A 28,000-nucleotide genomic window follows, 5' to 3' on the forward strand; every position below is an offset into this window, starting at 1 on the left:
AGATTAGGACGCCACTATCTTAACCTACTTTTATCTGCTCACTAATATGGATGAACATTTCTTCATATCTTTTAAGACCAAGTGTCCTTTTATCGTGAATTACCTGTTTATATCCCTTGCCTATTTTTCTACTGGCGCTTGCATTTTTTTTTTTTTTTTCCAAGCGATTACTGTGTCTTCTGTAGAAGACTAAATAAACCCCAGGGCAGCGAGCCTGTTTGTTTAATTCACTTCACAAGGGGCTCGGCACGTACATATCTTGAAAACGAACACAGTAAATGTTTGAAAAATTTACCCTCCCTCGGCAAGATTAGTTCAAGACAATATACGTACTTAACTTTAGAAGTCCATCGGACAGAATTAGGGGAACTGCGTGAAATGTAAATGTCACCCTCTTGGCCAGCCTTCAGATGTAATATGAATAAGGTAACCCATCAAGGAGATTCCAATACTCTGACCACCATCAGGTACTTATGCTTCCGAAGCATTTAAACAACCTCATAGTTAACCAGAGTGGGGAAAACTGCTAGACTCCTCCGAGCAGCTGAATCTGAACTTCCGGAGGGAGCCGCGCGCAGGCGCCAATAAAATAGCATGGGCTCCGCCGGCCCCTGGGGATAAATTACTTCCCATAATGCCGCGTACCGGAAGTTGTTGCTTTCTAGCGGTCACTCTGGCTTCGGCTCTGTCGCTGTCTCTGTCACCAGGAGGAAGACGGAGCTGGCTGTCCAGCCCAAAGGCCCATTAGGGGATGCAGCTATGGGCGCTGTCGCCGTGGGTGAGTTCTGTTCCCACTGACTCTCAGTCACCGCTCGCAGGACGTCCTGCGTTCCGAGAGCCCGAATTTCCTGCCTTGACCTCGTTCTCCTCTCGAAGGCTCCTCTTCCTTAAGCACGTTACCTGGCCTCGGCCCGGTACCGCGTTCTCATTGGTTTCATGTCCTGTCAGTTCCAGGAGCTGGCCAATGAGTTGTCGGTGCTGGCGCCCTGTTCGACCCCGGACCCCAAGGTTTCTCCGTGGGTGCGGAGCAGTTGGAAGGGAAGGGGAGGTGTGATGGGCGCCGCGCGGCCCGGAGCACCCTACTGGTTGCGGTTGGGTTTGCTGCCGTGTCCATATGGTGGTTAGTAGGAAAAGCAGGATCTGTCATCTCTCCGAGTCAGTGAACCTAGGGTAGGTCAGACCTGTGCCAAACTTGAAAGCCATATTTAAGACTTGCTGACAAAGTTTTCCAAATACTTCCACTTTTTTTTTTTTTTTAATGGAATCGAGCAGGTATGGGAAGACTGGGAAGGGAAGGGAACTGGATTAATATGCGAGCTGGCAAGACCAGCTTTGATTTACATTTTGTGTGGAGTCCTGCAAAGAGTAATTTGGCTAAGAAGCTGACTCTCCTCTGAAGACTCGCCTGAAAAACTTAATAGGTTTATTGATGTTTTATAGCTGATGGTACTCACCACTCTCTTCTCTCGACTCATTTGATGCCCTTTAATAGCTGCTAAAGATTTACTGCAGCGTTTTCCACAGCTTTGCAGTGACCCCCTACTGTCCTCTCCCTGTACTAGTTACAATTAGTCTTTGAAGTTTTTCTTTGGAATCTGGGCTACTGCACTCCTCAAACCAGATTTGCTAGTTCTGTTGTCTTCACTACTGGAGACTTCTTCATTCTTTACCTTTTTGATTTCCCAGGAACCTGTTTGCTTCATTCTAATGTGTGCCTACCTTTGCGCCTTGTAATCACCTTTATGTCTCAGGTACTATGCTCTTTTTCTATTTCGATGCAAGAAGTATTTCTGAGGACCTACTATGTACTAACAATCATTAGATGCTTTAGGCAATTCGGAAGTAATGCCTAAAACCTTTCTTTTTCTCCTAGAACTTTAGATTCCAGACAGAAATAACACATGTCCAGAACAAAGATTTAAGAAGCCGCCCATTATTGTATCAGGTTAGGGGACAAAATGAGTAGTGCACATTATAAAGATTGGGGAAATTCAGTTGAGAGATTTATTTAGAGTAGAATGGTTGTCTACAGTTTCATTGAAAGGGACAGCTTGGAGGATTGATGAGATTTGGGTGGATGGAGAGAACTCCCAGCTAGAGATCAAAGGCCTAGAGGTTGTGCCGTGGTGTTTTGGAGGGGATATTAGGGGAGACAGTGGCTTGACTGGAATGTAAATAGTGGTGGTCTTGGAATCGAAAGATCTGTGTTTTCAATCCGTCTCTGCCACCCTGTGATCTTTCATCATTTTCTTTCTGAGTTCCTTCTTATAAAAAAATACCCCACTTAAAGCGTTGTTGTGAAAATCAAATAAGATAACGTTTATGAAATGGCTTGGAAGATGGAAAGCACCATGTAATTACACTTTAGTGGTTTTTTGGGGGAAGTAATGAGAGTCAGGATTACCAGAGTATTGGGACAGTTTATAAAGGACTGTGAATGTACAGCTCAGGAGCATGGATGTGATGAAAATGGTATTATTAGATCTGGTACTGGGATGCAGCACAGATTAGAGCAGTTGGATTGGAGGCAAGAACTTGAGTACTATTTTCTTCCCCCCTAAAATCTACAATTCTGAATAAGATAAATTATGTAACATGTTATTTTAGGGTGACAAAATGTACACAAAGTATACCCTAGTTTTATATATATCCATATACTTTGTGTTCTTTTGTTAGTTGTTAGTTAATTCACGTATATTGTAGACATGGAAACTTGTTACATTTTAGATGATCCTTGGAAAGTTTAATAATTACTTGATGTGGCACTCATTTTCCACTATTTTGAATTAACTATATTTACACTAACCAATTAAGAGCTATAGGAGGAATATTTCTAAGATGCTAAGCCAGGACAGGATGACAGCTAAGTATCAGAATTAATTGGGAAGTGTTTTCAAAATATATCTTCCAGGTCCTACTTTTCACTTACGTAATCAGAATTTTAATAAGCACTCCAGGTAAAATAACTATTATAGTCATTTAATTGACTTTGGCACTAAGTTATCCTATGTGAAGAACAAGTTTTTAAAATCATTATTATTTAGTTAGGTAGACCTGGATGTACTTTCAGCGCTTTTGATGTTTTCTAATTTTGAATTGTTGACTAAGGAGGTGAAGACTTGTGCAGCTAGATTTGTCATAGTCGCCCAAACTGATTTTGGCAATAACATAATAATGTAAACGGTTGAGAATGTGGTTGTAATAAATTCTCAGCTATTATCCATAGGAAGTCCTGGTGTGGGAAATGCGGAACAGTGGATCACTTTTTAATTTTTTTTTAACATTCATTTATTTTTGAGAGAGAGAGACAGAACATGAGTGGGAGAGAGGCAGAGAAGAGAAGGAGTCACAGAATCCGAGGCAGGCTCCAGGCTCCGAGCTGTCAGCACAAAGCCAGATGCGGGGCTCAAACTCACAAAACATGAGATCGTGACCTGAGCCTAAGTCGGACACTTAACCAACTGAGCCACCCAGGTGTCCTGGCTTTGACTTTTTATATTTGGCTTTGAAATTTGTAAATTTTCTGACTCCCTTTAGTAGATTATCTTCAGACTTGTTTTAAACTTTTCTTGGAGAAATGATCAGTTTAGACTGCAGACCTAAGAAGCATAGTTTAGAAGGAAGGGGCATTATCCTGTTTCAAAGTGCCTACCACCATTCCACATTTATGTAGTGAGAAATTGAATTCCCAGTAGTGTGAAAGTGCTGAGATTTCTCAAGAAAGACAGGTTCTTTCCTGACCTTTACATTCATTGCCAAACTCTAAACCTTATTAAGAATCAGTTTTCTAAGCTATGAAAAACAGGGGTGATACTATCCTGTCTCCTTCAGAGTTCTTACTGATAATATGTGAATGGTCTTTGTATGTTACAAAGTGTGATGGACATGCAAAGTATGTGGCTTAGTTATATTACTGTCTCCTAGAGAAATATAAAACCTATTTTTTTTTTGTCAAGCTAACTTTATCTTGTTTTCTAGATTGTTATTTTGTGTCAGTAAGTAATCCATAAAGTGCCAACATGGGAAAGAAACGGACAAAGGGAAAAACTGTTCCAATTGATGATTCTTCTGAATCTTTAGGTATATTTCACCAATTGAATCTTTAAAGTTATGTTTATATCCCTAAATGGACATATATTTTAATATGTACAAATGGGATCAAAGTGTACATTATCATTCTGTAATTGCATTTTAACTTAATGTTTATATCTATATGTTATTTAATAGTTTTGACAGCATTAAAATTTTTTTTAATGGTTATTATTTATTTTTGAGAGAGAGAGAGAGAGAGAGAGAGAGACAGAACATGAATGGGGGAGGAATAGAGAGAGGGAGACACAGAATCTGAAGCAGGCTTCAGGCTCCGAGCTGTCAGCACAGAGTCCAATGCAGAGCTTGAACTCACAAACCATGAGATCATGACCTGAGCTGAAGTCGGACGCTTAACTGACTGAGCCACCCGGGCACCCCTTGACAACATTTTTAATGGCATGATATTCCATTGATGTAAGGACCATGGGTGCTGATTTCATAATTTAGGTAACTCCCCACTGTTATACATTTAGGTAATCTTTACCTTTTCAGTGATATGAATGGAGTGATCTTAAACATTTTTGTAGCTAAATCTCTGTGCACATCCAGTTCTCTTTTTAGTACATATTCTGGAAGTAGAATTGCTGAAATAAATGGCATACGTATTTTCAAGGCTCTTTTGGTTCTGTTGCCAAAATGCCCTCCAAAAATATTGTAGTAATTTACAGGCCCGCTAGTAGTGAAATAAAGTGCCAGTTTCCCCAACCTTTATCAATACTGGCTAGTATCATTTGTAAAGACCTGCTGATTTGCTATTTGAAAAAGAGTATTTTCTTTTTTTAGTTTGTGTTCCTTTGGCCACTTGCTGGGATTTAGTAGTTTTTTAATATGATCTCATTTGTATTTATTTTCTTTTGGTGCAAGTTCATTGTGCATAAGCTAAATGTGCCACTTGACTGGTTTCTGAACCTCTGGGGTCCTTGAAACAACTGAAGCGCTTTAGAGTGGCTTGCAGAGCCCTTTACTGATCTGGTCCCAACAGGGTTTTTGGTCTCAGGTCCCGCTGCTCATTTTTACACACGTGTGACTGCCAGTCTGAGGAGACAGTATGACATTTTATACCTCCGTACTCTGTTCATGGGATGTGGCCTTTTCAGTTGTTTTTCACTCCCCGAGTTCATAGCTTCAAGTGTGAGCTTTGAGGTCAGAAAGATGTGAGCTCAAATTCTGGCATAGCCACTTAGTAGTTATGTGATCTTGGGCACTAAATCTTAGTTTTCTCATCTGTCTTTGGGGATAGTAGTGTCTTTCTTTTAGGGGGGGATCTGATAATTAAATGAGATAGTGTATGCAAAACATTTAGTACAGTATTAGGCTCATAGTAAGTACTTAATATCAGAACATTTTATTACTGTTATTAAGGCTGTACAGATGTTACCTCCTGTATGTAAACTTTATTAATTTTAACCCTTCTTGTACTGCTCTAGCACATTTTGGAGATTCTTATGTGTTTATTTATCTGCTTCTGCCAGAATATAAGCTGTTCAAAGAGAAGGGCTGCGACTTGGTCTTTTTTAGGTTCCCTGGCCTTTACCACAGTGCTGGCCCTGCGATAGTTTTATTGTTGACTGAATGAAGGACCTTCTCCGTGAACCTTTTAAGATAAAGGGGATAATTAATATGATAAAAGCCTTAATTTTAAAGGAAATAGTTAAATAAATTGAAGTGATTGGAATTGGAATGGTGATGGTTGTACCCAGGACTTCAAAAAACAAAATTTCAGATTTGTGTAAAATCTCTTTCTCACATAATCATAATATTCAAACATCAAACAGAAATTTAAGTTTTTAGATTATCTAACAGTTTGTTAATGGAGTAAATTCATTTTTAATGTTCACATGAATGGTAAGTTTTGAGATTAACCACGGAAAGCCATATTTTACCTCACCTACTCTTTTTTATTTGTCTTAATAGAACCTACGTGCAGACACATTAGAAAAGGATTGGAACAAGGTAATTTGAAAAGGGCCTTGTTGAACGTGGAATGGAATATTTGTCAAGATTGTAAGACGGACAATAAAGTAAAAGATAAATCTGAAGAAGAAACGGAAGAAAACCCTTCAGTTTGGCTATGTCTTAAATGTGGCCATCAGGTATGCTTAGGTTTTGATCAACATGGGGTTTTGTAAAACTCTTTGAATTTATTTTAGAAGGTATTACCTAAAATCGCAGTTTGGGTGAGTAGGCTACCAGCTGGCATAGGCCCTGTTCCCTGGAGAACAAATCTGGGGACTGAGGTTTGTGTATAGGTGGTTTACTGCAGAGTGCTTCCTGGTACCACAACCTGGAGGAGAGTTAGGGAAGCAGGATTAAGCACAGGGAGAAGTTGAACTAAAGTGGAAGTGTGATGGGGCCTCACCTGATCCCATGATGAACTCTGGCCTTCAGAGAGGTTCTGAATTGAGGCAAGGGGTCAGGCTTTTGTACTTGTGCGTAGGCTAAGCATTGGATGCGGGATGCCCCTGAGAAGGGGGACTAACCTTAGGCAAGGCAACTCCATTCCACTGAGGATAATTCCTGGGGATGGACAGACTGAGCTGTGAGCTGTGAGCAGGCCACATTTATGGCAGCTGGGGGATGGGTAACTTCATGGTGGGGGATGGAGGGTATCTAGGTAACAGAACAATTGACAGATATTGCCATGGTGCTGAAGGTCAGGGACTCTTAGTTTCATATGGTGGTGGCAAGTCAGGTTCATATTTTGGGCAACTGGGCTGCTAGGCATTCCTGTCATGAAGCTTTAAGATGAGGCAGAGAACTTTTGTTTTCCCTCTTCAGTTGAAATTTCTACTGAGATAATTATAGATTCACATGCAGTATAAGAAATAATAGAGATATCTCTATGTAGTTTGCCCCATTTCTCCAAGTGGCAACATTTTACAAACGTCATAGATGTCTGTAGAGTTTTGTCACCTAAGTAGATTCATGGATCCACCACCACAGTCGAGATACCAAGTAGTTTGAAATCACACGGATCTCTTTGTTGCCCTTTCTAAATCCTACCCACTTCTCCACTGCCATCTCTCGCCCAGGCCCATGACAGCCACTAATGTGTTCCCTATTTCTAAAATTTTGTCATTCAAAAATTTTACGTGAATGAAATCATACAGTATACAGCAATTTTGGATTGGCTTTTTTCACTCAGCCTAATCACCTGAAGAGTCATCTAAATTGTGTGCATCAATAGTTCTTTTTTTTATTGCTGAGTAGTGTTTCCTGGTATGGATATACCTGGTATATCACAGTTTGTTTAACTGCTCTCCTGTTGAAGGACATTTGGGCTGATCCCATTCCAAATTTGGTGATTACAAATAAAGCTGCTATGAACACTTGTGTACAAGTTTTTGTGTAAACTTAGGATTTCCTTTTTCTGGAAAAATGTCCTCAAAGTGCAATTACTAGGTCATGTATTAATTGAATTTTTAGTTTTTAAGAAACTGCCAAACTTTTCCAGAGTAATGTTTTTTTATTCCTACCAGCAGTGTATGAGTGATCAACTTTCTCTTCATTCACGCTAGCATTTAGTATTGCCATGACTTTATTTTAACCATTCCAATAGGGGAATTGTGATAGTTCATGGGTCAGACAATTTGACGATATCTGAATGTTAGCAAAGAACATATTTATTGTATTTGAAAGGTTTTCACTGAAGGTCTTAAGTATATAGGTGAGTATATAGGTGAGAATTGTTACTTCAAATTTTCCAGAATACATTTCTTATTATATATTTTATTTTGCTGTCTTTTTAATTCCTAAGGGTAAGACAGTATCACTATCAAGTGTTAACCTTTGTCCTACTCTAGTTACCTTTTGCCCTGTTAGCAGGTGATTCTCTCAAGACAGGGCATCTCATTCTTAGGTTTCAGGTGATCTCAAATGGTGTTATATTTTTCAAAATTAATGTCAAATTTCAACTCATTTATTTTAGAATCGAATGTTGAGTGGGATAAATTAAATCATTAGTGTTGATATCGTAGTTAAAAGATTAGAAACCATTGAGGAACATTTCCCCTTTAAAGTATATTTTTCGTTATTATAGAAACAGGACCACTTCTGTAGTGCAATCCAGTGGAGTTAGTTGGTGGCCTGGTTCAGATAGATACACAGGGAAGATATATCTTAGCAGTGATTTGACCAGCAAAAAGCAGAAAATCCAGTCAAGTTCTTTTATGAATAGGCCTCTACATCTTGTAGGTGGAAATCTCCCATTTACTTGTTCAGTTAATGCTTATTAACCTCCTTCCATTTGCTACATTTTTTGGGTAACAGAAAGATTAATTCTGTTTTCTGGACTTTCAATATTTATGGTCCAGGGGAGGAAAGGATACAAACATTGGTAACTTTAATGTAAAGTGGAAGATAAAGAATGCCACAAGGAATTTACACCATGTTTTGTAGGAGTTTGTTTACAGTAAGACTACAGTGTTTTCTCATCCGGGAGAATAAGCATAGGCTTCTGAGAGGAGGTGGCTTTTCAGCTAGATCCTGAAGACTGGGTGGGATTTGATACAGGAGAATATGGGAGTTAACCCTGGAAACATAGGTTGAGGTCAGATGGTATCAGGTTTGTTAATTAGGGGTTTCAAAGCAATTTGTAATTTTTGAATGGAGTGTATGAACAGAACTTTGTTTTAGATACCAATAAACTGAAAAATACGATTGTGAGGAAAATGCTTAGGAAGACGTTAAGTTGCTCCCACCATACCTAGTGAAAGACTTCATTAGCATGGTGTAGTTGGGACTAGAAAGGACAAGTTGGAGACGAAGAGTGCTTTGAGTGCACAGTTCCTAAATACCTTCTTCCTGAGTTGTCCTCAGTTGCCTGTTCCTATTTAAGTTTTCACAAAATTTGGACTCAGTCTAGAATCTAACATCTTATTTCCAAAATTGTAAGAATGACAGTTTCTCAGGCCACTTCCTTGTGCATTAGGGATTATGAATTCTCTTGGTGAATGACTGTGGCTTTGAGGTTTCTGATTATGATTCTCTAGGGCTGTGGCAGAGATTCTCAGGAGCAGCATGCATTGAAGCACTATATGACACCAAGGTCTGAACCTCATTGTCTGGTTCTTAGTTTGGACAACTGGAGTGTATGGTAAGTTTCAACTCTTGTGCCTGTCGGTTGACTGGAAACTGTTTGAAGTATTGGAGAATGGGAGTGTTTGAAATGTTTCGGGAGCAAGAAGGTTTAAATTTTTGTAGAATTTCTTTAAATACCATCACTTTTAGAAGGCTAGAGAATGTCATATTTGCGTGCCTTTTGCTTAGTATTGTACACGCATAGAAATGGTTGCGGGTAGAAGACATAAATCTTTCATCCTTTTGTTTTTCTTGCTTGTGATACTATAAATGGCATGTGGTCGGTTATTATTTAAAAATTGGGACACTGAAAACAAATTTCAGATGAAGTGAGAATATAGTAAAATTTTGACAGTTAATTTGCGTGAAAATCAACGTGGGGCTGGTGTGTATATTTCCTGTATTGTAACATCATCAAAACAAATTTTCACATCTTTAAAAACCATTTACACAGTGGTGTACATTGAACATCATCTGTCAGTTGTAAGATTTGTTAATTTTGATGATGTAGATCTGTATTTTGGAATCTGTAGAAAAAAACTTTTGACTTTAATATTGTAAGTAGCCATTTCAGTAAAATATTTGGAGTTTTTTTCACCCTGTTTGTATATAGCCATGGTTCTGGCTAACCTTACTAATGGTCTCCTATTAGTAAATCTTGGACACTATGGATAGTCTTCTTCAAGAAAACACAGAATTTTTATTTTCACTTTCTTTAATAGGATGAATTGGTTGTTACACACTTTGGGTTCCAGGAATTATAATTTGTCCCCTTTTTTGGTTGACAGTTTGTCACTTTTCTTCTCTGTGATCTTTTGGGACACAGGTGTTACCTATGTGATGATGAGGTCCAGTATTGTAGTTCAAACAGATTGGGTCAGGTGGTTGATTATGTTAGAAAACAAGCTGGAATTACAACTCCAAAATCAGGTAAAATTATTTATTTCTCAATATACTCTGTAATGTTGACTTGTATATCTTACCTGTCTTATGAATGTATTTAGATTAATTTACTGTACTACTTGGCATTCCATAAACCTCAATAACATTAATTGTGGTTTATTTCAAACTATGAAACTATTTTTGGTTAAGAATGTAAAACAGTGGGAATAGAGATAAGTATGTGTCAGAAGGAAATCTGAGGAACAACCTAGTCAGATGTGATGAAGAGTCTGTGATGAGTCTGGAGTAAGTAACGAACAGTGATGCCCTTTCTGTCGGGGTCTCGAGGTACACCTGCCTCATACTGAATGTATTTTGTTATATTTGGATGATATACAAGTGAAGTGCTTGTAACTCCTTCAAAAGGCCAGATATTTCACAGATTTTCTTCATACATAGTTAAATTGGGTTGGCATACATCATCTGCTGCTTTAAGCTTGTTTTGATTTTCACAGTCACAGAAGTATCTTTGGCACAGCCAGAATTGTTTGTTCCTAACTTCAGTATTTGTTTTTGACCCATGGAATTTCATTTAAAAATTTATTTCATGTCTGCATTCTTCACTTGATTGTTTCATACTCTAATTTCATAAAGTAGGATGTGCTTGCTCATTTGCAAAAAGCTTCTGTGTAGTAAAAAAGGGAAGATTTGTGCCAGACATAAACTGTTTGGTTTTATTTGTCAAACTGTTGCTTACATCATTTCTGAATTTGTTTTATTGATTTTTCTCTTTTGATGGTAATTTACTTATATTTGTTAGAAAACATTTAAAATGAAACAGCTGGTGAATAATGATGTTGGGTAAAATTCACGAATTCTAGTACTCTGTCCCAAGTATTACTTTGCATTTGGTATAGTTGTACTACACATTTTGCCAAATCTTTTTTCTTCCTTTTTTTTTTTTTAAAGCAGCAAAAGATGGTAACATTGAACTTGAAAATAAAAAATTAGAAAAGGAGAGTAAAAATGAACAAGAGCGAGAAAAAAAGGAAAACTTGGCTAAAGAAAATCCTTCCACGATTTCTGCTTCCCAAATAACTGTGAAAGGACTCAGTAATTTGGGAAATACATGTTTCTTCAATGCAGTTATGCAGGTGCCAATGTTAATTTTTCCCGTATTAAGAAATTTTTTCCCCTCATGATATAGGATGTTTTTGCATGCTTGTTACTTAACAGTATTTTTTTTTTCCCCCAAGTAATTTATTTCTGGGTTTTTAAAGAATACTTAAGGAAAGGTTGACTTCGCATGACAATAAAACACTGTGCTAAGTATTGGGGTGCTTTAGAGGCCATGCTGATCTTGAATTCTGCCACTTGGGTGGGGGAAACACAGGATAACCTAGTACAAAAACAAATACTTGGTAGGGTAACTACTTCATGTTGGGTAGTAGGTAGTGCCCTTTTGAAGTGATGAGTAAACTGTAAACTGAAGTACTTATGAGCCAAATAAAGTAGGGAGAATAGCATGCCATTACTTTTTGTTTCCTGAGATAGATATAATAAAGGCTGCAGTGTTGATAGTGATTTCCTGTTTCGATAGAATGCACACTTAAGAAATACTTGAATTATTTAGGGGTGCCTGGGTGGCTCAGTCACTTGAGCATCTGACTTCGGCTCAGGTCATGATCTCACAGCTCTTTTGAGTTAGAGCCCCACATTGGGCTCTGTGCTGACGGCTCGGAGCCTGGAGCCTGCTTCGGATTCTGTGTCTCCCTGTCTCTCTGCCCCTAACCCACTTGCATTCTGTCTCTGTCTCTCTCAAAAATAAATAAACATTAAGAGATACTTGAATTATTTAAATATTTGAATGATGAAATAAATATTTGATTTGCCTTTAAATAATTTTCCTTTTCTTTTCCATTCTACGTTTCAGAATTTGTCACAAACACCAGTGCTGAGAGAACTACTAAAAGAAGTAAAAATGTCTGGAACAATTGTAAAAATTGAACCACCTGATTTGGCACTAACTGTACGTACTTTAAGTTTTTTTTTTTTTTTTTTTTAAGTTTATTGATTTATTTTTGAGAGAGCTTGCAGGCGCGTGCAGGGGAGGAGCAGACAGACAGAGAGAGAGAATCCCAAGCAGGCTCAGCCCTGCCAGGGCTGAGCTCAATGTTGGGCTGGATCTCATGAACTGGGAGATCTTCAACGTTTTTTATTTATTTTTGGGACAGAGAGAGACAGAGCATGAACGGGGGAGGGGCAGAGAGAGAGGGAGACACAGAATCAGAAACAGGCTCCAGGCTCTGAGCCATCAGCCCAGAGCCTGACGCGGGGCTCGAACTCGCGGACCGCGAGATCGTGACCTGGCTGAAGTCGGACGCTTAACCGACTGCGCCACCCAGGCACCCCGAACTGGGAGATCTTGACCTGAGCTGAAATCAGGAGTCAGACGCTTAACTGACTGAGCCACCCAGGCGCCCCAGGATTTTCTTTTACAGTCAGTAATTTTCCTCTCTGAATATACACATTCTAAATTACTATCATTATTACTTCTTAATGTTTATTTATTTTTGAGAGAGAGCATGAGCAGGGCAGGGGCAGAGTGAGAGGGAGACAGAGAGTCCGAAGCAGGGTCTGTGCTGTCGGTGCAAAGCCCAGTGTGGGGCTCGAACTCATGAACTGTGAGATCATGACCTGAGCTGAAGTTGGACACTAAACCGACTGAGCCACCCAGGCATCCTGCCATTCTAAGCTGTTTTAAAGAATTGATGCTCATTTTCACCTTTTTTGTTTGTTTTGTTTGCTTTTGTTTTAGGCTACTGAGTTAAACATTTTCAGGCTAATAGATTTAGCTTTTAGATTTATTTGCTATGTGTATGTCGTATTCTGCTGTGCTCTAGCGTTCAGTGTCCTTCTTGGGAAAGTTGTTGATATGCATGAAGCCCTAGGCATACATTATTTTTTTTAACAGCTTTTAAGGTGACTTAAATGCTGTGTAGCCAAATGAATTTTACCCTATCAATTTTTTTAAAAGTTTATTTATTTTGAGACAGAGATAACACGAGTGGGGAGGGACAGAGAGAGAGAGAGGGAGAGAGAGAGAATCCCAAGTAGGCTCCACACTGTCAGCATGGAGCCCGATGCTGGGCTCAAACTCATGAACCGTGAGATCATGACCTGAGCCGAAACTAAGAGTCTGACATTTAACCGACTGAGGTGCCTAGGTGTCTCGTACCTTTTTTTAATTATTCATATTTTGCTCTGGCTCTTTCATTTCTTAGGTGGTAAGCTCCTGATACTCTAAAACTAAAACAGTAGAACTGAATTCTTCATCAATAGTCAGTGACCAGGAACTTTCTCTGTTGTTCCTGATGTACATTTTGAATTTTTAAACGGGACAGTTTTGTCAGGAACACTGGCAATGCAGGCAATACTAGCTACATTTTCGTAAAATAAATGTTTCCAAAATTTGACTGAATAAAGCAATTTTTATTCCCATATTCAGGAACCCTTAGAAATAAACCTTGAGCCTCCAGGCCCTCTTACTTTAGCCATGAGCCAGTTTCTTAATGAGATGCAAGAGACCAAAAAAGGAATCGTGACACCTAAAGAACTCTTTTCTCAGGTCTGTAAAAAGTGAGTATCTGCCTTGATTCTGTTTTCAGTGCCTCAGTAAGATGCTGAGAATTAATATGAAAAACTCCGTAGCGTTAGAAGTCAACCCAGTAAATGTATTATAGTGTGGTTTATTTCTTTTGGATTAAAAAATATGAACTTTATGTGAGAATTAAATCTGCCAAGGATGTTGGTGAACTAAAGGGAAATTTTGAGAAACTGGAACACTCTGAGATTTTGGATATGATCTTAAGATTTTTGTAAAATAGTTTCATATTTTAAAAGACTCATCATTGCTTTTTTTCTTTCTTTTTTCTGTTTTGTTTTCTTTCTTTATCTTTTATTTTCTGTAGAGCAGTACGGTTTAAAGGCTATCAGCAGCAAGACAGCCAGGAGCTGCTTCGCTATTTATTGGATGGAATGAGAGCAGAAGAACAACAAGTTAGCATATTTCGACCCGTATATTTTATGATCCCATCTTCATTAACTTGTCTGTCATTTGAGGTCTTAAGGATTGTTAAAGCAATGAAAACTAGTTACTGAGGCCATCGTATTTAAAATTTTTTTTCTATACCAGTGTTTTCAACCAGTATGTTTTATCACTAGAATGAATGAAGAGAATTAGAAACGATTCTCCTTTTCATGATGCTCTGTTTTCCTTGCTGGTTAGAGCATTATTGTTCTTTGGGAGTTCTATTGTACTAGCCTACACCAGAGAGCTCCAAAGCGTTGGAAAATGTTTCTCCCAAAACAGTTCCCAGTTGCAGCGCATTCCTACTCTTACTCTGAGTGTGATTTAACACAGCTTTTTGAATCTAGGAAGTGCGTTCACTTTTAAGAGTCAGGGAGCATAGTTACATTTAGAAATTTCTGCAAATTGCCAGGATATAAAGTAAAGTATTTGGGGATGTTGAGTATAATTAATAAATGTAATAATAAGACTAGTGATAACAAGTGATAACTAATGATAATATTTAGTTTGCTCTTATTTTATGTCGAGCACTGTTCTCAGAATCTTATGTGCATTTCCTTACTTGGTCCTCACAACCTTTCTGTGAGGTAGATGCTGTTAATCATTTTCTCACTCCATAGATTGTGAAACTGGGATGTGGAAAAAGTGCATTACCTGGTTGAGGGTCACCCAGTAATGATGGCGCTTGGCTTTGAGGACCAGAGTCCCCTGTAGCTCTCATTTAAACAGTCTGCTTCTAGGACATGATATTTCAGTGGTCTTTCCAAAGGAGGTGGGCATGTGCTGAAAAGCTTTGGTTTGAATAGATTAAAATCTTGAAGTAAGACAGTGCCTTTGTTCAGGGGTTAGTGCTTGTTTTGTAATTCTTTTTAGCTCCTTGAATTAATTTTGAAAATGTGATTTTAGAAATACTATTTTTTATTCAGTAAGTTTGGGGAGCTAATTCTTGATCACTTTCTTGACTTGATTACATATTTTCTAAGGAAAACAAACTATAAACCTTTAAAAATTTAATAGTATATATATATCCATTTTATTACTTTTAGAGAGTGAGTAAAGGAATTCTTAAAGCATTTGGTAATTCTACTGAAAAATTGGATGAAGAACTAAAAAATAAAGTTAAAGGTAATGTCTGACTTTTTGAACTAAAACACTATAGTTGAATTCTTCTGTATCTTAGGACAAGATATTGGCACGTGTATTTCAAATTCACAGTTATTAACATACATTTTTCTTTATCACCATTGATTTAAAAAAATTATTCAGAATTCCAAGGGTGAATATTTTGGAAAAATTTAACTTTTGGTGTATTTTTATGCACTATTGTAGTGAAATTTTTAAAGGTAGAGCTAAGATGACATCACAGTTTTATATTTCAAAAGCTGACACAGTTGACCCTTGAACAATGCAGAGGTTAAGGGTACCAGTCCTTTCCCTGGCCATTCCCACACAGTCAAAAATCTACTTATATAACTTTTGACTCTAAAAACTTAATTACCAATAGCTTACTGTTGACTGGAAGCCTTACTGATAAACAGTAAAGTAACACATATTTTATGGGTAATATATATTATGTACTGTGTTCTTGTTTTTATAATAAAGGAAAGAATGTTATTAAAATCATAAGGAAGTTAAAATACATTTTCAGTACTGTACTATATTTATTGAAAAGAATCGCACGTGGACCCGCACATTTCAAACCCGTGTTGTTCGAAGGTCAACTGTATTTCTAATGAGCAGTGACATGTGAATTAGACTTGTCTGTGAGTTGTCAGTAGCTGGCTTATTAATTGTGGAACCAACTTCATTATTACTGTTTTGTGTGGCATTTAAAGGTTTAGGACAGATCAGTCCAATAGAACTTTTGTGATAATGGAACTCTTCCATATTTATGCTGTCTGATATAGTAGCCACTGGCCACATGTGGCCATTTAACCCTTGAAATGTGACTGGGTTGACTGAGGAGCTAAATTTTTATTTTTATTTAATATTAATTTAAATTTAATATTCACAAGGTCTAGTGGCTACTATATTGTAAAGCACAGTTGTTTGTCTTTTTAAGTAGACTCCATGTCCAATGTGGGCCTTGAACTCTCACGACCCTGAGATCAAGAGTTGGATGCTCAACCAACTAATCCAGCCAGGCACACTTGTAAATCACAGTTTAGAATCAACACATAGCACCTGTTTGCCTCCTTGGTGTCCTTTAGGGCCCGGCCAGTGACAGAGAGAATCCTGCCCTGTTGGCACTATCTGTCATCAAGTGTGTTTCTGTACAAATGGGTACACCTGTCATTTGAATAAGGGTGATACATTTCTTGTGTTTAGAAAATTGGGTGACCAGGTAGTAAAATTGTCACCTTACACTAACTTACCAAGAAAACTTACCGAGATTATTTCTGGGAACATAGAAAAATCAAAAGAAAGATTTTGTCTGAAACATTTTCCTGATGGTTTTTTTGTGTTTTGTTTTGATTTTAAATGGAGTTCAGTCTTAGAGTTCGTAAAACAAGTTACATGCATTTTCTCCTATGTTTGCTGCTGAATATTAGAATGGTAGAGCTAGAAGTGGTCTTGAATATCGTGTAGCTTAGCCCCATCTGTTCATTTTACTAGTGGGGATATTGATAGATAGAAAGTCTCACTGACTTGCATGGTTTATTTTGCACTGACTAGATCTAGGGTGAGAACTTTTTCTTTTTACAAGACACGATTGTGTTACATTGTGTTTATGCTCAAAATTGGAATATATCCTGCTGATGATAGCATAAAAATAAAAATTATAGTAATTATGAACAGAAAAAGCCTATGGGATCAGAATTAAAAATAAAATTTTAAAGTTAGGTAAGTAAATAGTTTTAACTTACTCAGTTAATTATATAAGGGTAATTGATAAACATTTTTCCCTTTATAGATTATGAAAAGAAAAAATCCGTACCAAGTTTTGTGGACCGCATCTTTGGTGGTGAACTAACTAGTACAATCATGTGTGATGAGTGCAGAACTGTAAGTTGCTGTGGTGTGGACTGGATCCACGCATTAAGATTAATGCAGTGTAGTTTGTGAGTTGTGTCCTTCAAAAACAGAAGTATCTAGTTTTATAAGCTGTTCTTAGTTCAACTGCCCAAATCTGCATAGTTCTGTCCTGGGACTATGAACCCGCCCCTTAGATCTGAAAGGAGTTAGTTTAACATTTTAATTTATTTCCCCTAACCCTAAGTTTTCAATGCTGTATAATTTTTCATTTTCTTAAGTCTTTATTTTAAAATGTCCCCCTCCCCCCATGATCTTACTATATAATGTCTAAAGTGAATCTTTTTCTTCTTTTTACTTTTTTTTTTTTTTTTTTTGGGTTGGTTAAGGTCTCTTTGGTTCATGAATCTTTCCTTGATTTGTCTCTACCAGTTTTAGATGATCAGGTAAGACTTACTCAACTTATTTTATTTAAGTAGATTTTTTTCCCCGTGTTAGATTTTATAACGGAAGCCTCGTCAATTTTTTTCCAAGTTTGTACATTAGCCCTTGTAGGAATTTTTAAACATATATTTAAGATAGAAGAATTTTAAAGATTTGAATAAAAATTAGGGTAAATATCTTTTTTTTAAAGAGGATAGTTGGTGTGCCTAGAATTCTTTACAGATAATTAACTTGATTGGTATACATATAGGGAAGTGTTTTCTTCATATTAAAAGTTACTATTTCTTTTCATTATTTAAGAATAAACACAAATCCTTTAAAGTCTTCAGTTCATACACGTTAATAAGAGTATCTCAATTTTCAGCCATATCAATTTGGTTCCTATCAAGTAGTAGTTGGAGAAAAGAAAACATGTTATGAATATTGGATAAATCATTATTCAAATTAATATGAATGAGGGGTCCCTTTAATCACTGTTACTTAGTGATTAAAGTCTTACCAAACTTACTTTATTTTCTCTTTTTCTAAAACTCTTTAACGTGGAAAGGAGAAAGATAAAAAGAGCTGCCTTAGTGGGGCAAGTACATCACTGATAAACACGAAGTGCATTTAGAAACAGACACAGTTACAGTGTGATAGAGCGTGTACCTAATAACATTCATTATATTCCTTTCTAGTTAACTTGCATGTAAAGTTGTCTTTTTTACTGTTTTGTTTGTTTGCTTGTTTTCTCAGTATGTGAGGATTGCTTTCTAGTAATTGAGATGAATGAATTTTGTCTTGGATATATTTTCAAACATTGTGGAAAGTAAACGTAGTGTAAAATAGTAGAAAAATATTTAGGTAACATGAAATCTTTTCACCAAATAGTAGTTGTAAAATTTTATTTTTGGCCCATATTTTAAGAGTGGTAAGAAAAGTATAAATGATAAAAATTTGAAAAAGACGATGGAGGATGAAGATAAAGACAGCGAGGAAGAGAAAGATAATGACAGTTACATGAAAGAGAGGAATGACATTCCCTCAGGAACAAGTAAGCACTTACAGAAAAAAGCAAAGAAGCAAGCCAAAAAGCAAGCCAAGGTGGGTAACTGGGAAGAAAACTATGCTTTTCTAATTTTATATCTGCAACTGTTGCGTTTGAAGTCTGAGTGACTGAAAGAAAAGGTTGTGCTTTTTTGTTTTTTATCTTGCATTACTTATGAGGACTTTTAAGAATTTTAGTTCACCTTAAACAATTTTTTGAGTTCTTAAAATTTAAAAATTTAAAAATCTCTAAAGATGTACAGTGAGAGGCCCCCACCAAGCCTGTCCTCTTACGACACAGATGACCACTTCCTTAGTTTCATACGTGTCCTTCCAAAGTTTTTTGGGAAATAGGATTAAATACAGATACGTAGTCTTGGTTTTTCCTCCTTTAAAAAATTATACACACTGTTCTGGACCTTGTGTTTTGTTTGTTTCTACTTAATTAGACTCTTGGAGATTTTTCTGCGTCAGGATACAAAGAGTCAGTTGTTTTAAACAGCTGTATGCTATTCTGTTTTATAGATGTCACCATAGTTCATTTAACTGTTCTCTGTTGATTTAGTTTGTAGTCTTTTGCTAGGTAATAACCTGTGCTCTGCAGGGAATAATCCTATACACCTGTCATCTGTAGGGCACATTTTGAGAAGAGGGATTGCATTTGTAATCTAACTGCCCTCCACAAAGATTGTACCAATTTATATTCCCACCAGCAGCATACGAGACTTGCTGTTTCTCTTCATCCTCGACAGCAGTTATGTTCTATGACTTCTCCCAGTCTGATGGAAAATACTATCTCAGTGCAGTTTTATTTTCCATTTCGTTTAACATAAGTGAAGTATGTTTTTATGTTTGAGTCATTTGTGTTCCCTTTCCTTTGCAGTGTTGTCTTCTGTCCGTTCTCCATTTTTCTTTCATGGTTTAACTGTTTTTAGCCAAAACACATTGGAAAATGTGTCCTGCGTATTGTCCTTCAGCCGTCTGGAATTACAGATTAGCCTCACAGGGACTGTCATTTTACCTAGAGTCTTCAGGCATTCCAGTGACAAGAGTGTGCTGAAATGCCTTCCCCTTCTATGTGGAAATAGGCTGCAAATGGGAAATAAAATGCTTCTAGGAAGGAAGTCCTTTGTCGTCCTCTGTACATGAGGCTTCCTTGCTTCCTCCCTAATTTTGGGCTATTTGTTTCCTGGGATGTTCTCCTCCATCCTGCCCAAAGCAGTCCTGTACTTGTGCATCCTTGAGTTTTCAGTTTGCTTTTTCTTCCCTCAGTGAACCTTTGACCCAATAATCATAACTCGCACGGGTATACCCCTTCCTTCCTGTTGTGTGTATAGTCAGTCTCCCTGCTTGGTTCCATACTAGTCTGCTTGGGTGTAACAGTTACCGTCTCATCCACTGCTCTGTCTAGATCACTTCTCTTAGAGCACAGACCATGCCTTGCACAGTTTTATTTGCCCTGTGTAATAGTATTTTGATGATTGGTGATGGTTTATTCCTGCTTTAAATTAAAGAACTTTCTTCATAATTTCTTTGATCCCTGATAGTAAAGGAACTTTTAGGATCAGAATTCTGGGAATGAACTCTTCCTTATAAACTTATTTTGGATTGATAAGCAAGAAAACCTGATGTGGTACATGCATACTCTTTCTCTTCCTATTTTTAAAAAATGTTTTATGCTTTTTGCACAGAACCAACGAAGGCAACAGAAAATTCAAGGAAAAGTTCTTCATTTAAATGATATCTGTACCATCGACCATCCTGAAGATAATGAATGTGAGGTTGAAATGTCACTTCAGGGAGAAGTGGATGTTAAATCCAACCATATCTCAGAAGAGGAAATCACACATAAAGAATATTGCGTTAATCAGAAAGATTTGAATGGCCAAGAAAAAATGATAGAAAATAAAACTGACAATCAAAAATCCACAGAGGAAGTAGATATGAGAAATGTCAACATGGATAATGATTTGGAGGGTCTGGCCTCTTCTCCCACTGAATGTCCTAGGAATTTAAATGGTGCCTATCTGACAGAAGGGAGCAGTGGAGAAGTGGACATTTCCAGTGGTTTCAAAAACCTTAACTTGAATGCTGCTCTTCGACCTGATGAAATAAATATAGAGATTCTGAATGAGAGTCATTCTCCTGGGACCAAGGTATATGAAGTTGTAAACGAAGATCCAGAAACTGCTTTCTGTACTCTTGCAAACAGGGAAGCTTTCCATACTGATGAATGTTCAATCCAACATTGTTTATATCAGTTCACCCGAAATGAGAAACTTCGAGATGCAAATAAACTGCTTTGTGAAGTATGCACCCGGAGACAGTATAGTGGACCAAAGGCAAACGTAAAAGGTATTTGGAGTCTCTCACTGAAAGTGAAATTCATGTTCAGGGGCCCGTTTTGCACTGCATAGGTAGAGTACTGCTGTTGTAGTTGTATCAGGATTTGGATGGCATCTGGAAGTTCCTTCTCCTGTGTAAATATTTTGGTAGAAGGATAGACAAACAGATTGAAGTGGCTGATGCTGTGTGGCAGCCTGACAGCAGATAGAGTGGGACAGTTCGCTCTCCAACACCTCTTTCTGTGGCCAAATTATCCCCCTGGGATTTATCACAACAGGGTCCTTACCCTTACAGATAGTGGCTAATTCTTTGCATCCTCAGTTTCCTGTCAGCATTTGTGATGGCCCTCATCTCCTTTGTATCCAGGAAGCTTCACTTCGTCAGTGTACTCATGAGATATGCCCAGTGCCAGGTACTAGGAGGACAGCGATTTCTCTAACCTCCCTCAAATATACAACAGAAAAATACTGACAATTCCCTTTCTCCCCAACACCCCCCCCCCCTTTTTTTGAGCTTGAGTAAGTGGGGTAAGGCGGGATTGTGGATTCCTAAGGATTCTTCCTAGAGTTGTTGAAACATTTTAAAGGTCTAGTTTTTTATTTATTTGCATGTCAATACAAATAGTAAATTGTGTTGATTTTATAGCAGTTCTGTTCGCCTTAGAGCAGACATCGGCAAACTGCTGTCCACAGGCCAAGTTTGGTCTGCCATCTGTTTTTGTAGGGGGTCTAGACATGTTTTTATTGATGAACATTTGAAAGTGATCTGATGGTAGTACTAAGTATGAGCCCCAATTAAATGGTATCTGTCCAAAAATGATTTCATTTTTTCCCTCAGTAGACTGTAGTCGTACTCATTTGTTACTATATTTAGAATTACATCAGTGAAAAGTTGTGGGAATTTGTGGAAATTTTTACTGATACCTACAACATATACTTAATTTTGCCTCTTGGTCCACAAAGCCCAAAATATTTATTATCTGGCCCTTCCAAGAAAGTTTAAAGATGATTGCTTGAGATGTTTGAAATGATTTTATAGTAAATGTGAATGCTTTAGAAATCTGAAACCATTTCCACACTGCTAAAATTTCTTTTTTTCTTTAGGTGAAAGGAAACATGTTTATACCAATGCCAAAAAGCAGATGCTAATCTCTCTTGCTCCTCCTGTTCTCACTCTCCATTTAAAGAGATTTCAGCAGGTACCCTTTTGTTACCTCAAATTTGTTTTAAATATTTAATGCTTTATTTGTTACTGTCTCACTATATTCCTGTGTTTCTTTGGTTTTCTGTTATTTCTTAATTCTAACTTTCAAAAAAGTAGGGAAGTAAGAAATATATACGGGTGTGACAAAAGCTTAGATGAAGATACCCGTCAAGGTGGAGGAGAAACTTAGGCACAATCCTTCCTCAGTTTTACTAGAATTCATGTTGCTCTTTTTAGTAAAATTAGTATCTCACTCTATCCTTAATTTCAGGTTAAAAAAAAAAAGCCCAGTGTACTAGCTGTATTTCACAGTTAAGAAATTAGTGCTATTTTTCTGTTGTGTGTGTGGTACGTTCTTTGTACTGACCCTTGATAAAAAGACATCGATACCTTGGATTTTCATCATTTTGGTGACCCTGTTTTTTTCTGGAAGACTTTTACTGTAAGCAGTACAAGTTTTAAACTCAGTTCCAAATTTCCAAAGAACCTTAAGAATGTATTCCCTCCTGTGGTTGTTATATGGGTTTGATTAATTGGGTCGGTGTCTCTGAAATAAGCACTAAGCTTGGGTAGGGAGGGAGGCTCGAGAGGATGTGTTGTACAGGAAAGTATTTTCCAGTGGTTGAGTTTTAAGCTCTTAAAACCTCTGGTCTAATGTGGCTTTTCTGGATGGCTAAAGCAGAAACACTGAGAATTTTCTCATGGGAGTAGATTTTTTTTTTCTTAAGTTTATTTATTTACTTAGAGAGCATGTATGCATGCTTGGGAGGAGCAGAGAGAGAGGGAATCCCAAGCAAGTTCTGCACTGACAGTGCAGAGCCTGAGGCGGGGCTCGAACCCACAAACCACGAGATCATGACCTGAATTGAAATCAAGAGTTGGATGCTTAACCGACTGAGCCCATGTGCCCTGGGAGCAGCTTTCTTAATCTGTTGGGGTGTGGGGTGTGTGTTTGGTGTGCACTTCGCAAAAATCATTTAGTGGTCAGAAAGAAAAGAGTCTCCTGAGAAGACTGAGCTAGGGTTTGATGCTGGTGTTCTTTTGTGCATTGGGGTGGGAGTACAGTTTACTTAATGTGTACAGCTTTTCTAGGAAAATAACTCAATCTGTTGTCTCTCTTTTTTAGGCTGGTTTTAACCTACGCAAAGTTAACAAACACATAAAATTTCCAGAAATCTTAGATTTGGCTCCTTTTTGTACCCTTAAATGTAAGGTAGGTGAAAGTGGTCTTTTTGGGAAAATCCTTTAAAGGGAAATCATAGCTTATTTACCAGATACTCCCAACAGTAACTCACTGAAGTATGAGGTTGATAAGAATGAATAGACTGGGTCTTTGATCTTTGTACCATTACAATTTCAAGATCTGTGATGAATCATTTGGAACATTAGGTTGTTAATTTCAGTTAATTTTTTGAATCTCTATTAATTGTGGCAGACATTGTCTTGGGAGCTGACGGCACAAAACTAAAGATCAGCAGATACATTAAGTAATTTCAGTTAAAAGAATTTTTTTTTAATGTTTATTTGTTTTTGATAGCGAGCAGGGGAGAGGGAGAGAGAGGGAGACACAGGATCCAAAGCAGGCTCCAGTCTCTGAGCTGTCAGCACAGAGCCCGACGTGGGGCTCGAACCACAAACTGCAAGATCATGACCTAAGCCGAAGTCAGAGGCTTAACTGACTGAGCCACCCAGGCGCCCCAAGTAATTTCAGTTTAATGTGGTTGAGTGTTACAGACACAGAGCGGGGGTAGTATGCACTTAACCCAGTATGTTGGTGGTTCAGGAAACGCTCTGTGAAGTAGACCACACCTTAACCACTCTTTACAGGAGTAAGAGTTAGTGTGATGGGTCAAGAGGAAATTCAGTTTTCCAGGCAGAGGGACCAGCCAGAGCAAAGACAAGTAAAATGACATGGTGGGGGCTAGGCACTAGCAGCAGAAGCAGTTGTAGAGCTTCTGGTACAAAGCTAGAGAATGTTGGGAGGTGAAGCCAGAGCAGAGATGCAGTGAGGTTTGGAAGATTATCATGGTGAGCAACTTGGGCTTTATTAGGTATGCAGTGGGGTGCCACTGAAGAGTTTAAAGCAGTGGGGTGACAGCCAGATCCGTGTTATTATACGAGTTACTTGCTGAAGCATGGAAGTTGGATTTTAGGCAGGAGCTCTCTAGTTTGGAGGCTGTTGAATTAATTTAGTCAATAGATGGTGAGAGCTTAATTTAGGATAGGAGAGGGCAAGCTTGAAAGAATATTTCATGGGGTAAAATTATCCAGACTCATGACTTATACAGGCTCTGGAAGCTGAGGAAGAGGCCTTGAAATGGATGGTAAGGGTAGCACAAAAAAGAGTTGAGCATGATTCCTGAGGCCTGGCTTGAGTGACGAGGCATTTGGTAGATGGGAGTACCATTCATTGAGGTAGGAAATACAGGAAGAACAGGTTGGGAGGTAGAGAAAGGATAATGAATTTGGTTTTAGATACACTGAGTTTCAGGTATTTTTGAAATACTCAGGGGGACACATTTAGATGTGCATGTCTGAGGCTCAGGGCCGAGAGGTCAGGTCTGGAGATAAAGATTTGGAAATCAGTACATAGGTGATGGTTAAAACTATGAGGCTAGGATCCCCTGTGTAGAGCATGGAGAAAGAGAAGAGATGGTTAATGACAACTCTGGTGAGCATAGGGGTGTAAGAGGCATATGTAGAAGAGGAGGACACCACCAACGATTTTGACAGATCTCCGTGTTGAAGAATTTGGACAATTGGAGAAGCTGTAGGATTATATTCGGATTTCAAATGCTTCAGTATAAACAATAATTTGTGTGCAGAATTTGAAATGATAGAAATTCTCCTATCCTCCCTCCCAACTTAAAATTTTACAATTCTCCAAGAAAGGTATTTCAGAGCTGGTGGGCAGAGTGAATTGTAATTGTTTTTATATTATCACCATGGTGCAGGGCCACTTTTGCCAGTAAGCAGAAATACCTTTGGTTGGATTAGTTTGAACACAAGGGTATTAGGAATCCATTGTTTGCCTACATTGCCCTGCGCTCAAGCTTAAGGGAGAAGACTGGGTGGCCTCAAGTGTCAGCATATCAGAGAAAAAGACCTAAAAAGTATTTGTGGATTAGAAGGTATAGAGGTCATGGTAAAATTTTTAAGAAGTATTGGTGACTTCAGTGGATTGAGCAATGAATGACAATATTGGAAATAAAGCATATAGGTATGTTTGAGGCATTGTTGAAAAGGAAAAGTGGTAGATCAATTTTTTTTTTTTTTTTTTAAGTCTGGGAAACTTAGGTGGGTTTGCAGAGCAAGAGGAAAATCTAGAAGTTAAAGATACAGAAAAGAGAGAGATTTGACTGAGCAAGAACCTGGAGGAAGCCAGAAAGGCGGGGATGAGGACACTAAGTTGGACTGTTGTTTCCGAACAAAAGGGACAGGATACTTCATCTTCCTGAGAATGGGCAATTTACGGTTGGGTAGGTTTTATCTGTTTTCCTGAAGTGGGAGGTGAGGTCAGCTACAGAGAATAATAAAGGTGATAAGGAGAGGCTATAGGAGTGGTTAAAGTCTGGGCCCGTTGCTGTGAAGGATAGCTGTGGAACTAAGGAGCTAACTAGGGAACAGGTTCCAAGATTAGACAGTCACATGGGGGACCCTGATGAGTCCTCAGTGAGTTTACCAATCTGCAGGGATATGTAATTTTGTTTTCTGGCAATAGCAGCTGTTTGGGTGTGTGGTTGGGAAGGCTCATCGTAGGAGTTTTGTTTTAATTAAAAAAATTTTTTTTTAATGTTTATGTATTATTGAGAGACAGAGACAGAGCAGAAACACAGGAGGGGCAGAGAGAGAGGGAGACACAGAATCGGAAGCAGGCTCCAGGCTCTGAGCTGTCAGCACAGAGCCTGATGTGGGGCTCGAACTCACGGACCGTGAGATCACGACCTGAGCCAAAGTAGATGCTTGACCAACTGAGCCACCCAGCTGCCCCTGGAGTTTTATGATCAGTGTGCCGGCAAGGCTGGTGGTGGGTGTTAAGAGAGATTATTTGTAAGACTGATACACATGGTTCAAGTTCTCCAGCTTTAATATGCATGTCCTTTGGGCATCAGTAGGTCTTGGGTGGGGGTCTAAGATTCTGCATTTCTAATAAGCCCTCAGGTAAATGCTGACACCGCCGTTCTGTTGCCATCTTGAGCAGTGAAGACACAGACCTAATAGGGGAATGAGGCCAAGAGAGGCTTCCTCGGCCAGGAGAAAGTGAGGACTCCAGGATCCAGTTAGGTTAGAGAGAGGGGAGATCGGTGAGAGGAGAACTGGAAGAGCGGGAGCCTTGTGAACGGAGACTAGAAAAGTGGGAAGACTTGAAGTTGAACAGTTCTGGGTGAGGATCGATTGCAGAATATAGGCCTGGCACTTAAAGTGGGATGGCAGGAGAAATCCTGAGAAGCTCACTGAAGGACACTGAAGTCCCTAAGGAAGCAGACAGGACTTGAAGTGAAGGATGAAGTTCTTCTGTGAAGAGGGGGCCACAGATTAAAGAGACGACAGTATTATTGACGGATAATGATGCCCATTCAGGGGGACTTTTTACAAGAGAACCTAAGTGGAATAGTTGTCTGAAAGCAGTCCCAGCTCAGAGAATGCCTGTCCTTGTCGCCAGTCAACCCTGTAGCATATGGGGTCTTAAAAGAATAAGCAGCCTCCACCATCTAGCTAGCGGAAGTGAACCCTTGAGAAGCCAAATCTCTGAGGAACGTTTGTAAACATAAGGGGTGGTTTGGGCACGACTTAAACGCGATCCTCTTGCTGTTAGAGGCTTACAGTCTCGGCAGGAACTGGAACGATAGAGCTGTTAAGGTATTTCGCAATTATCAGAGCCCGGGACTCCTATGGAAACTGGCAAGCTCGGTTACTGAAGTATCTGGGCCGGGAAGCTGCAATTGAGGCAAGTGGCCTCTGGTTTGTGATTCTGGCAGACCGCAACGGTGACTTTCTAATAAAAACCTAAGTGTGACACTACTCTGTAGGGGGAAAATAGTAGTCAAGGTCAGACTCATGAATGATTTTACATTCCTAAAGGTTAGAAAGCCTTCGCTTAAATTATCTTGCCCATGGCATCTATAAACGGGACTAGAACTAACTCCTGAATTCTCTTCATTTTGAAAGAATGTCGCGGAAGAAAACACAAGGGTACTTTATTCCTTATATGGAGTCGTTGAACACAGTGGCACCATGAGGTCAGGGCATTATACTGCCTATGCAAAGGCAAGAGCTGCCAACAGTCACCTCTCTAATCTTGTTCTCCACGGTGATATTCCACAAGGTAGGAGGGCGTGGGAAATTCTGGCATTCAGAGGATTATGGCCAAACCAAAAAATAACGGAACTTCCCATTTATGTTTTCTCCTGACAGATTTTGAAATGCAGTCAACCAAAGGGCAGTGGTTTCACATCAGTGACACGCACGTGCAAGCTGTGCCGACAACTAAAGTCCTGAACTCACAGGCGTACCTCCTATTTTATGAGAGAGTACTATAATCGTTTCAAAAAGTGCTTTCTCCACAAACAAGTTTATAGCTTTTAAAGTGGCTCTAATTAATAGTAAGCGAAGACTGACTGTAAAATCATGTTTAATAAAGAAGCGAAGACTCTAAGATCATGTTCACTTAAATACATGCCAGAAGAAATGTTTATTAAAATATTGAAGGGAAAATACCTAAAAATTTACAATGGTTTTGTATTGTCATAGTGGTTTTTATTCTTGCTTCCAGTTTCTGGAAAGGATTTTGAACCCCAGTCCTCTGTGCTTAAGTATGTCTGGTTGATGGGTTGTAACACATCAATAAATCGACTTACCCCCAAA

General features: G+C 38.5%; 1 protein-coding gene across 3 annotated transcripts; it reads left to right on the plus strand.

The window, feature by feature from the left end:
• The first annotated feature begins 654 nt into the window (after positions 1–654).
• Positions 655–28,000, plus strand: USP16 (ubiquitin specific peptidase 16). Of its 3 annotated transcripts, none has more exons than XM_047098875.1 (18): positions 673–778; positions 3,979–4,080; positions 6,007–6,185; positions 9,084–9,187; positions 9,998–10,101; positions 11,023–11,207; positions 11,987–12,082; positions 13,562–13,692; positions 14,025–14,112; positions 15,190–15,268; positions 17,058–17,149; positions 17,506–17,562; positions 18,467–18,643; positions 20,278–20,941; positions 22,036–22,130; positions 23,262–23,348; positions 27,305–27,461; positions 27,551–28,000. In XM_047098875.1, the coding sequence occupies exons 2-18, from the start codon at positions 4,020–4,022 to the stop codon at positions 27,673–27,675; spliced, it is 2,481 nt and encodes an 826-aa protein (XP_046954831.1). In that variant the 5' UTR covers positions 673–778; positions 3,979–4,019; the 3' UTR covers positions 27,676–28,000. The 3 variants fall into 3 exon arrangements, with proteins under 3 accessions (XP_046954833.1, XP_046954831.1, XP_046954832.1); XM_047098876.1 differs by having other exon boundaries at positions 11,026–11,207; XM_047098877.1 differs by lacking the exon at positions 3,979–4,080 and having other exon boundaries at positions 655–778.

The sequence above is a fragment of the Lynx rufus genome, unplaced genomic scaffold (genome assembly GCF_022079265.1).
Source record: "Lynx rufus isolate CCGP_SWC_20201006 ecotype Redwood Valley unplaced genomic scaffold, mLynRuf1.p SCAF_5, whole genome shotgun sequence".
In the NCBI taxonomy this organism is placed as follows: Eukaryota; Metazoa; Chordata; class Mammalia; order Carnivora; family Felidae; genus Lynx; species Lynx rufus.